General features: G+C 38.5%; 1 protein-coding gene across 1 annotated transcript; it reads right to left on the reverse strand.

Moving 5' to 3' along the window:
* Window positions 1-1,827: 1,827 nt before the first annotated feature.
* LOC101162498 (5-hydroxytryptamine receptor 3A-like) lies at window positions 1,828-11,117 on the reverse strand. The gene is made up of 10 exons (XM_078937621.1): window positions 10,878-11,117; window positions 10,573-10,730; window positions 10,448-10,492; window positions 10,247-10,356; window positions 9,876-10,045; window positions 9,629-9,789; window positions 8,537-8,747; window positions 8,301-8,459; window positions 6,841-6,923; window positions 1,828-5,840 (listed from the first exon to the last, which is right to left on the reverse strand). The coding sequence occupies exons 1-10, from the start codon at window positions 10,912-10,914 to the stop codon at window positions 5,622-5,624; spliced, it is 1,353 nt and encodes a 450-aa protein (XP_078793747.1). The 5' UTR covers window positions 10,915-11,117; the 3' UTR covers window positions 1,828-5,621.

Raw genomic sequence — 11,117 nt, forward strand, 5'->3', positions numbered from 1 at the left:
GGTAGCAGCAAACCCATAATAGGGACTCCATGGCTTGAGGGCCGACCTCCTGCTGCTTTTTCAGAAACCCTGCCTTACCAGCAGCTGATTAACTGGATCAGGTGTATTAACCAATAAGAAGCAGGTTAGTTGGACACTGGCCCTCGATGCCTGAAGTTTTTTCATCAGTAAACCATGTCATATTATTTTAAGATTTGCCACAAGAAGGTAAAATATTGATTATGTTCTATTTTATAAAAAAAAAAACTGAACGGCGCATCGAAATTGTAAATGTACAACAACGTCTTGAAATAAATTAGTCTTATTTCTTTGAAATTAAAAAAAACCGTTTTCAAATTTAGACACTAAGCATGATATTACAGCTTCAATGATTTTTTTTCATAAATTCAAACATAAAACAATGCATTTTAGGCCTGCTGTACTGCTTCTGAGGATTTGTAACACCACCATGCAAACAGAGAGTTTAGATTCAAGTTCTAAGTCAGGTTCTATATTAGAATTGAGGCAAAAGGTATTTATTTGTGAGACAATATTAAGGACAAGTGAGATCTTGTAAAGTCTCTGCAAATTAAACTAAACATTTTTTCCTGGTCAGCCTTTGTAGACATCACTTCTCCTAACTGAGCTGTGTGTTATACAAAACGTTTTTTAAGTACCAGTAGTTAAGTTGATCTCACTAACTTTATTTTTTTTTAAATCGAATGTATTGTTGAATGTCTTTTATTCTGTTGTTGTGTTGCACAAATAATCTGTGTGCAGTTGTTATGAAGTTAACTTAAAAATATAGTCCAGTGCAGCCTAATGATTGACCACATCTAGGACGGCATAAAGCAGGCCTTTCAGAGAAACCAGGATGTTTGTGGTTTCTAAAAGGCCGTATCAGGCGGTAAGGCTCTCTGCTTTGGTCAAGTTTAAGTCATTTCAAACACATTAAAAACTGCAAAACTCCTTACAGGAAATGCTATCTGCAAAAAAAAAATTAATGTAAGAATAACTCACTTTTTTAATAAATTAAAAAACACCAGCTCAAAAATACCATACAAAAAAATTAAATTTTATCAAAACTAGCTTTCATTAGGTTATTTTAAACTTTTTTTTTTCTTTTGCCAAGAGACTGTAATACTACATTCACACTGGGCATGTGATGCACGTTCATAATGTGCTAAACGCTGGTTCTTTAATGCCTACAGGATACAATATGCACATTTGACTGTCACTACCGGCTATTAACGTATGCACACACAGTTGGAAGAAGCTTAATGTGAAATGTCATATCTTGCAAATCCTGCACCAGGCTTTTTCTTTCACAGCTCTATTGGGATAGAAAGACTTGGTGTCATATAATTCAGGTCAGGCACAAACCACAATTATTCATTTCTCCTTCATCATCACTTTTCACACGGTTGGCACTTCAATGTTCCATGCGTATGTACTAAATCCAAGTCTTTGATTTGTCGAGGTTCAGCTGGTTAAAGTTTTAACATGCATCCAATGGCCATGCGTTGTACATAGTCATAAAATTGACCCAAAAACTTTCCAAGCAATGTGTGAGCGTCAGAGTTTTGATGTGGAAATGTGCATATATATGCGTTTACATAGACTTTTTTATGAAAGTGGTTGATGGAATGTGGGTTGCAAACGCCAGTGTGAACGTGGCATAACGGAACCTTAAAAGTATAAAGCAGGTCATTTAAAACAGCGGTCCCCAACCTTTATTGCACCGCGGACCACTTTGATGTCTGGCAAAATTCTCACGGACCGGTATGTTATATGTGGCGGACACACGCTGCTGCAACGCTGCAATAAAGGCAGAAACACGTGAGAAGATGTACTCTGCACTTTTATTTTGACACGCTAAACATTGTACATCGCACAGGTGTCATCATCCTCTCCCCTTCCCACACTCATGGTGCTAAAAAGAAGTAAACACAACAGGAAGAAATAACTAAGGGTGAAACAACATAACTGCCAGATGAAGGACACATGCCTAGCTTTGATTTTCTTTTATTTATGCATTTATTTATTTTTAATTTTACGCAATTTTACGCTATATATGTACATTTTTACTCTATTTTACTCATTTTATTTTAAGTCTCTAGGTGGCTGGCCATGGTCAGAACGGGACAGAGGATGGAAATTAGCCTAGGCTACAATCCTGCATATTTACAGTGTCTCATTACCTTTAGAGTATTCTACACTGTTTGTTGTATGCATTGTCCCTTAAATAAATAAATACAAATACAAATACAAATTTATTCCAAACAATCTTCAAAAAGTGTATTTCATGTATTTATTTTGATACTTCAATACTTGACCAAAGCAGGCAAAGGGGATTGATTTAATTCCCTGTGATGCCAGCTCCGACAGAAACCCCTGCAGCCTGCGGAATGTGACCGACACTACAGTACAACAAAATAATATGACTTGCATGAAAACTGTGGTATTTTCTAAACATAACAATAAACACAAATTATGACATGAGCAACATCCTCTCTGCCCGCAACACTCCCCGGTCGCTATTATTATAACATTTAAACATGCCTTCAAAATAAGTGCATGGAAAATCCAACTCACCAAAATGCTGAATGGTTTGAGGGAATCTCCCGTTGGGATAAATCCGTATTTTATGTAGGACTCCTGATACTGTCTATTAAATGTAGCTTTCTTTTTTTGGAAGTCAAAGGCTCCTCTTCTGTCTCCTGGCTGGGCTTTTTCCACTTGGCAATGAAACTTTCCAAAGACATTTGTTTTTTATTCATTTTGCTAGTTCATGGGTTTTATTTTAGCGGTATCCTATCACGTGAACGAGAAGAGCACTTTGACCCGCGTCAAAAGTAACATAGACAGATGTAACAGAGAATCGGGCAATTAAAAAAAAAAAAAAAACATCTTTCAGATTCAAATAAATAAAACGGAAGTCATGTAAGTTATTTTATTTTTTCTGTGCGGCCCGGTACCAAATCACCCACAGACCGGTACCCGCCCAGGGGTTGGGACCACTGATTATAAAGACCGATTCTTTCTGGAATAAAACTGTTTTCATGTTTTGTATCACAGAGGTTGTTTAAAATTGTATCCATCCATCCATTTTCTGAAACCCAAAGTCACATGGCTGCTGGGGCCTATCATAGGTGGGGAAGACCCTGGACAGGTTGCCAGTCTGTTGCTGTTCCATAACTTGTGTCCAATCTGCAGGTTTTCACAGAAACACTGGTGGAATTTACTTGCAACAAAGAAAACATCTAGCATCATGTCTGCAAAAGCCTTTTCGTCAAAAATCTTTTAGCTCTTCTTCCTGTCTTTAACATTCAGAGCAGTTATCTAGTCTTCTTGATAATAACACCATTATCGTAATACAAGAAGGTCGGGTGAATTAACCACCTATTAGTTCTTGTAATAAAATCTAGCTGATATGAAACTATTTTCCTCATCACACTAAACAGAAACTAAACATCAGTGGGCTGCATGGTGGTGTAGTGGTCACCATTTTCAATTCACAGCCAGAAGGCCCTGGCTAAAAATCCCACCCCAGTCCTTTCTGCGTGGAGTTTGCATGTTTTCTCCGGGCATTCGTTGGTTTTCTCTGAGAACCCCAGCTTCTTGACACATTCCAGAAACATACTTTATATGTCAAGGTCATCATTGTAAATGAGAATTAATTCAGAGTTTAAAATAAAGGTTAAACTTTAAAATAGAATTAATCCTTTAAAGTATTATCCTTGTCAACAAGCTTTTTAAAATTGTGCAACAATTGTTTCCCACTAATGTAATCCAATTCATTTTGTGTGAAAAGATGCCTATATGTTCCAGACCAGCAAACAGAATTAATGTAATAGTCTTGAAAACTCTTCATGAAGGTTTCCAAGGCCTTATGGTCTAATTTCGGTAAACAGGTCCCATTACCTCCATTAATTAACTGGTTAAAGATAAGATAAAAGGATGATAATTAAATGAAATGCTTTTAGCTTTATGAGTGTTTGGCTGCTGTACTTACCAACTTCCTTAAGATGGAGACGCTAATGGTATTCTTCTGTGTTTCTGTCTCCCAAACACATCTTGAATTTAATTTAATGTACATTTACTATCAAATATTTTTAAAGCTTTCAATATTTTATTGTCGAGTGTCAGATTCAGTCTGTGATTTTTTGACAATTTTCTTTGAGACATGCACTCGTGAACGAGTAAATATTGAGTCATTACAGTGGAAAAACAGCAAAGGGTGAAAATGTGAGATCCAAGCTGACATAACATTTGGTAAACCACTATTTACTGATAAAGTCCATACATTTTTTTTCTTTTTTTCAGGCCAAACATAAACTAAAAACAAAACATTTTATACAGAGTACTTGTTATGAGTTGTCATAATTACTTTATGATGCTATGTTCCCATCAGGCATGTGTTTGCACGTTCAACAATGCGCTTTACAAGGTTTCATGAATGCGTATTCAGCCTTTGGTGTTCACCGGACAAGCAGGAGGCGGCAGGGCGAGGCTTCTCCTTCTTTTGTTTTTGGTGTTTAACACATGGCCACCAACTACAGTTGGAAGAGGCTTGGGGCAAATCTTGTGAATCTTGCTCAAGGCCTTTTCTTTCACAGCTCTATTCTGATATAGGAAGACTTGGCGTCATGTAATTCCAGCTTGGCATAAATACTTCTTTCTCCTTCATGATCACTTTTCAAACAGTTGGCACCGTGGCACAACTCATACGTTGCTACCAAATCCAAATCCCTGATTGGTCAAAGTTCAGCAGTTAGACGTTCAAGCAGCCAAAAGTTCAGCTGGTTGACCTTTCAGAGTGTGTTTAATGAACGGCCGGTTTGTACATAGAGCCGGAGAGCAGACTTTAAAAATTGCGTCGTGACGCATGAGCGGGTTTTGAGCGCAGAAGCCCAAAACACGGATTTTCAGGTGTTTCCACAGACTTTTCATGGAAAGTGGCCGCTTGAGCGTGAGTTGCTGCGGGCGGTGGGAATGTAGCCTGACAGTTGGAGAGTTTGATTGCTAATAAAGTTTGTATTTTGTGTCTTTTGCCTTAGGACACACTCTGTTTTGGTGTACATTCTGCATTCTTCAAGGTAGAAACTAAAGCTTGACTCAAGCAAGAACCATCAGCACAATGTTGAATCAGTCCCATCCCTTACCAGCCAGCTAGGCCAAGTGCACCCCCTATGGTTTAAAAGTGGGAAGAAAATGTGGGTCCCAACTGGGTTCGTCCGCAGTTTAGTTAGCTCCCCCACCCCCTGGGCGATGCCGCTCACTTGCTCTGCCTGACCTCGGGCGGTGGAGCACACTATTCTGCCCACCTAGCGGCGGGGCAGCACAGCCCGCCAACCCACTTAGGCAAATGTAGGCAACCACAGGTGGGGCCACCACGGAAACTGCAGACAAACCCATGCGGGGCCCACATTTTCTGCCCACTTTGAAACCATGTAGGGGCCCACTTGGTCTTGCTGGCTCTTTTGCGACCCCTTATATGAGAAAAATATCGATAAAAGTTGAATAAACTTGAACTTCCAACCTATGAGCTCAAAACACACATGACATGATTTGCTGAGCTTACTCACAAAGTCTTAAATGTTGCAACACAAAATCTACACAATAAAAGCAGTTTCAAGTTTCTAGGAGTTCCACTCCATGAAGATGAAGGACAAAAAGAGCAACACAGTTATTAGGTAGAAGATGAAGAAAACTTTGTTGATCTTCCTGGCCCAGCATGAGGAATTCCCTTGCTTCTTTCCGCAGTTAAGGTGTAGAAACAGAGCTGTTTGCAACTTCTTTAACTCTTCCAAGATGGACAGCAGCACATTAGACTCTGGAGAGTGAATGCCGTTGTTCACCTGAACACATCATAAAGTGTACTATAAAAGTCTGTAAAGTTCTGATTCCCACTACAAAGTGCACCATATAGTGTATTCGTCATTTTGTAGAGCTGTACGAATCTTCAATTACAAAATTAAGTGCCCTAGAAATTTCCCAGAAGTCTGCGAAAAAAAACAGTGTGCACCGATACTCACTAGATTGATAAATATAGACAGCGATGCAATGAGATTGAACAATTTTTGTTCTCAGATTAGTGCCAATTGCACCAAATCCCTCGGGGAAAAATGCAAATTTAGAGAAAGGCTGCATTCATGTGGTTTTGGGATGATCAGAAAAATGCATGTCTGGCTAGGAAAACACAATACCGTCAGAAGAACAACAAATATTCCAACACCACATGAATGCAGAATAACTTTCTGCACCTAAACAAAGATTCATTTATTTATAGACACGCCAGGATTACAGAGAAAATAAAAAATTAATAAGGATTATCGATAGAATTTATTCTAGTTCATTGGGCCAGATTAAATAGCTTGACATATGTCCCAGGTGTTGAATTTTGCACACTTTTTCGGTAACGCTTCTAAAGTGACTGACGTGTAGCCTGTTACAAATCAGAACTACTTGTGAATGCGGTTAATAAAGTCTGACTGACTGATGGATTTATCTCTTACTCTTTTGTCTCGTTCAATGCACTTTATAGTTCTGTGTGCCTAAAAAGTGAATAAAACACAGTAGACCAAAAAAACAAAATACAGATAACAAAAAGAGTCATAATTTAAGGACACTGTAGCATCAGTTTGCATTTAATGTTCCAGCATGAAACTTGATTGTTCTGTTTTTTCCGAGCTGGAAAAAATTCAGCCTTGGCAACAGACTGTTACCGGTACTTGATTTACAAGTAACCATTTAGAAACTGAAAGGAATCATTTCAACTAAAGAAACCAAAGATGGTTAACTTAAAGAGTTTTTCATGCCTCTAAAACAGTTTACAGTTGTTTCTACTTTACACTTTACCTCCTCCACCACAGGCAGGAGCTCATGCTGCTTCTCACCATCAGACATGGTGCAGATTCTACAACAGGTTTCTCCTTTATTCTCTGTAAAACATGAAACATATGTTACCAGAATTATTTTATTAAAAATGTGAAATTAAATAAAAAAAACGTAATATTTTTGTAATAAATATGAGTTCAACTTTATAGATATGTATATCATGTGATTAAAAATGACATACAGGCTTAGTTTAAAGCATTATATATATGTATTATATTTACCTTATTTACAGACATAACAAAGGCAGATTAAAAATTAAACAAAATAAAATTGCTCAAAAAGAATGTCATGATAAAAATGAAAAAATATTATTACAAGTAAAGCCTTCAGAGGTCTTGAAACAAAAAAAAGCTCTTTTTCCAGAGGCTGTTGTGATTTTTTAATTTGTGCATGACTGCCAAATCAGGATCTTTGCTGCATGTTGTGAGGCAAGTATACTATTACAGCACTTCCTCTCTGTATTTTACAGAGAATCCCTTTAAAAACATCTTCACTGGGGTATCTGAGCAGATTTACCAAACATTCTCAAAGATTGATGTTTTTTTAAAAACATAGGCTTGATGCTGCAGATTGGGAATCACAAAATGAGCTTTGTGTTCCTTTTCCAACACAAAGAAAGAAGGAAAGAATATGTTGTTACATGTGTCTTGGTTTTAACGCCAAAAGCAATTTAAAATGTAAAAAATAAATGCAAAGAGGCAGAAGTTTTGAAAAGTTAATATTGAATGAAAATAAAGCATACAAGTTCAGTGACATATATGGAGAAAACTAAAATAGTTCCACCGTCTTATCAACAGTTTGATTTATATTATTATTATTATTATTGTTATTATTATTATTATTGTTGTTGTTGTTGTTGTTGTTGTTGTTGTTGTTGTTGTTGTTATTTGAGGTGTGACCTTATAAATGAACCCAGTTGGGTTTCTGTCACACACCTTTACTTTCTCTTTTTTGGTTTGCTGTATTGTATTTCTATTGGTTTGTAATTAAATAAATGCCGGTTTTCCCCTAAAATAAAATGAAAAATTCTGCAAAGTTTCTTGCGCCTCAAATGTTTTACTGCTTTGTTTTACTTTTTTACTGATTCCCGCCTTGCACGCCCATGAGTCGAAGTGTCCTTGGGCAAGACACTTTTCCCCACCTTGCCTTTGGTGGTAGGTTGGCGCCTGTGTTTGCCAGCAGAGCCGCCATTAGTGTGTGAATGTGTGTGTGAATGGGTCTGTGACTGTAAAGCGCTTTGGGCCTTGTAGGTAGAAAAGCGCTATATAAGTATACGCCATTACCATTACAATCACCATTCTTCAATAAATGTGTGAAGAAAGATTTCCACCTGCATCACACGGTTGGATTTACGAAAAATAAAAGCTGCTTATTTGTTTCTTTTTTTAATGCTGAGACTTAAAGTCAAACAAAATGTGTACCTTCTTCACAGTTTTTTGTGTTAATTTGATCATTTTTGTCTCCGAAGTGACGCCCGTGGCTGAGTTTCTCCTGGGAGTCTTTGTCCATCAAGTAGGTGACCAAGATGGTCTCCAACAGACTGACCAGCATCAGAGCAAAGATCACGATGCAGTAGGTGGCTAGAAGAAAGAAGTAAAACAGGTGATGAGTAAATGTTTTGTTTCTTCAAAATATCCCCCCTCCTGAGACTCTGCACCTATGAGAGGAGTCTTGTTGGACATAGATGGCAGGATTTCATTCAGGATGAGGAGAAGAACTGAGATGGCCAGAAGCACAGTCACTTTGAAACCCAGCTTCTCTCCTCGATAGTCAGCAATAAAAAAGGAGGCCAGATCTAGAGTGAGGAAGAAGAGGACGGGCAGTAGAAGGTTGATGACATGCAGCAGAGGCCTTCTCTTCATGGTGAACTGTTGAAGCAGATGAGGATGGCAGGTTAGTGTGATCACCATGAAATTGTAAAGACTCTAAAGCTATGAAACAAAGTTATGTTTAAAAAAAAGATCTAAAATAAGACATTTATTAACTCCAGAATCAGTGCTAAAGGTGTTTTCTAGGACCATAAATATTTTCCATTTTCAAAGGTGCAGTATTGTTTGAGTCTTGTTATGTGCATTTACACTCAGCAGCCACATTATCGATTACCTGTCTAACTGCTCGTTAGCGCAAGTTTTTACTCAGCCAATCACATGGCTGCAATGCATTAAGGCATGTAGACATGGTCAAGATGGTCTGCTGCAGTTCAAACTGAGCATCAGAACGATGAAGAAAGGTGATCTGAAGGGCTTTGAAGGTGGTATGGTTGTTGGTCCCAGACAGGCACCTTGAGGTTTTCACGCACAACAATTGTGGGGTTTACAGAGAAAATATCCAGTGATCATCAGTTCTGTGGGCAGAAATGACCTGTTGATGCTAGAGGTCAGAGGAGAATGGCCAGACTGGTTCCAGCAAGTGGTGGTTCTACACTGAATTACTCCTCAATGGAGTCACAACAGAATTTGGTTTCAATATCCATGTTCTAACACGATTACAATTGAAAACTGGATACAAAAGACACAATTCCACACTGCATAACAGTGCGGAATTGTCTACAAATTGTGTATTATCTATATTGTTCAATTTAACTTTTAGCACTGTCTCTACTTTTATAAATGTTTGCAGATTATAATTTCTGATCAGGATTGGTTAAATAGAAAAAATTGCCATGCAAAAAGTTAGAAATAAACCAAAAAAATTTGGTTGAAAAAAACACCTATTTTACTCTCTATTTGTGTTGCTTCAATTTACATACTGCATATGTGAGCATCTCCCACTTCCTTTCCTCATAGCTGAAGTTCTGGCTGCTGACAGTCAGGTGGAGGAACTCCCACTCTCCCTGAGTCCTGATCAACTGGTGGGAAAACTGCGTAGCCCGAGTGGAGTTTGAAATAGGAATAATCCGCATTTCATCAACTGGGAAGAAGGAAAAAGAAGAAAAGCTCATACGTGCGACTGAAAGGGGAACAATAATAACATTTACACACACGGTTCTCCCTCACTGCAGTGATTTGCAGAACTGATGGAGATGTTGCACTCCTGTGTGTCAAAGGGGAACTTGTGAACGTCCATATGGCACGTGCTGAATACCCTCAGGTTCTCATCCATAGAGACCGTCCCATCATAAGAGATGGTCATGCTTTGCAGCTGAGGGGAGTCATCCTTCTGTATCCTGAGGAGCAGAGACACACACCTCCTCTGTTCCCAACATTGCAAGATATCATGTTTAGTCAACATGAATCAATTTAACGGGCTTAATTAAAGAAGTTCACAGTTCAGCCATTAGACTCTAAAACAAACACAGAACATGTGGCATCTACAAACATTAATAAAGGGAAGAAGTGCTCCACGCACGTGTGTGTTGCAGACTCACATCTCATAGATAAGGAGGTCTGGTTTCCAGAGAAGGTTTTTGGGAACTGAAATTTGAGAGATTCCACAAAACTTATCTGGATTCCATGAGATGCGTTCGTTGTTCCACTTCTGGAAAAAGAAATACACTGGATGGGCACAAACTTTGATGATGAATGCTGTTTTTCAGATAAATCTAAAAAAAAACAAAGACAAAGCTCACCACTGAGATCCAGACAAAGGGAACAAAAGTTTGGGTTTTCTCAACCTAAAGCATGAGAAAGTTCTGATGGAAGCATGACCTTCAGATAAAATACAGAGAATGAATTAAACGTGTTGTGTACATACCACTGCCAGAATGGCATAGAGGATGATGTTCAGCTTTACCACTGTGGCGTGTTTGTGATCCAGAACAGGACGGGTCAGTTTAAAAGCAGTGTTACCTGTGGTCAGGTTGAGATAATCCAGGATGTCCTGGTAAGTGCAAACGTCAGAGGAAACTCCATCTACAGGAAATCAGAGACAGACTGAAAACATACACTGAGAAGTATACACACAAACTCTGTTATTGCTCCTGGATTTGACTGAATCAACACTCGAGATGAAACATGATCCTCCTGATCTGAAAACAGTATAGATCTAGAAAGACTCACCTAGAAAGACGAGGAGAAGAAAAGCTACACTCTTCATATCTGCAGCTGTGCTCCTGTGAGTCGGGCTGCTCTGACTCACAGGAGCACAGCTCCGATTTTAAGACGTCTGGTCAGAAAAAAAAAATGTTGAGAAATCCCTCCCACCTGCACATTCATGTTGTTACAGGCTTACAGAGGACCAGGCTGCACAGATGATTAACGCACACATCAGACTTTATATGACCCCAGTGGCAGGTGAAA

This window comes from Oryzias latipes, chromosome 19, assembly GCF_053564925.1.
Source record: "Oryzias latipes strain Hd-rR chromosome 19, Olatipes_Hd-rR_3.1".
In the NCBI taxonomy this organism is placed as follows: Eukaryota; Metazoa; Chordata; class Actinopteri; order Beloniformes; family Adrianichthyidae; genus Oryzias; species Oryzias latipes.

Bases quoted from the DNA above. Each gene is read 5' to 3' on its own strand.
- LOC101162498 (XM_078937621.1), bottom strand. From the start codon at position 10,914: ATGAAGAGTGTAGCTTTTCTTCTCCTCGTCTTTCTAG. The intron at 10,493-10,572 runs GTATGTACACAA...CTCATGCTTTAG, and splicing joins TCTATGCCATTCTGGCAGTG to GTTGAGAAAACCCAAACTTT. The intron at 6,924-8,300 runs GTACACATTTTG...CATGTTTTACAG, and splicing joins CACAAAAAACTGTGAAGAAG to AGAATAAAGGAGAAACCTGT.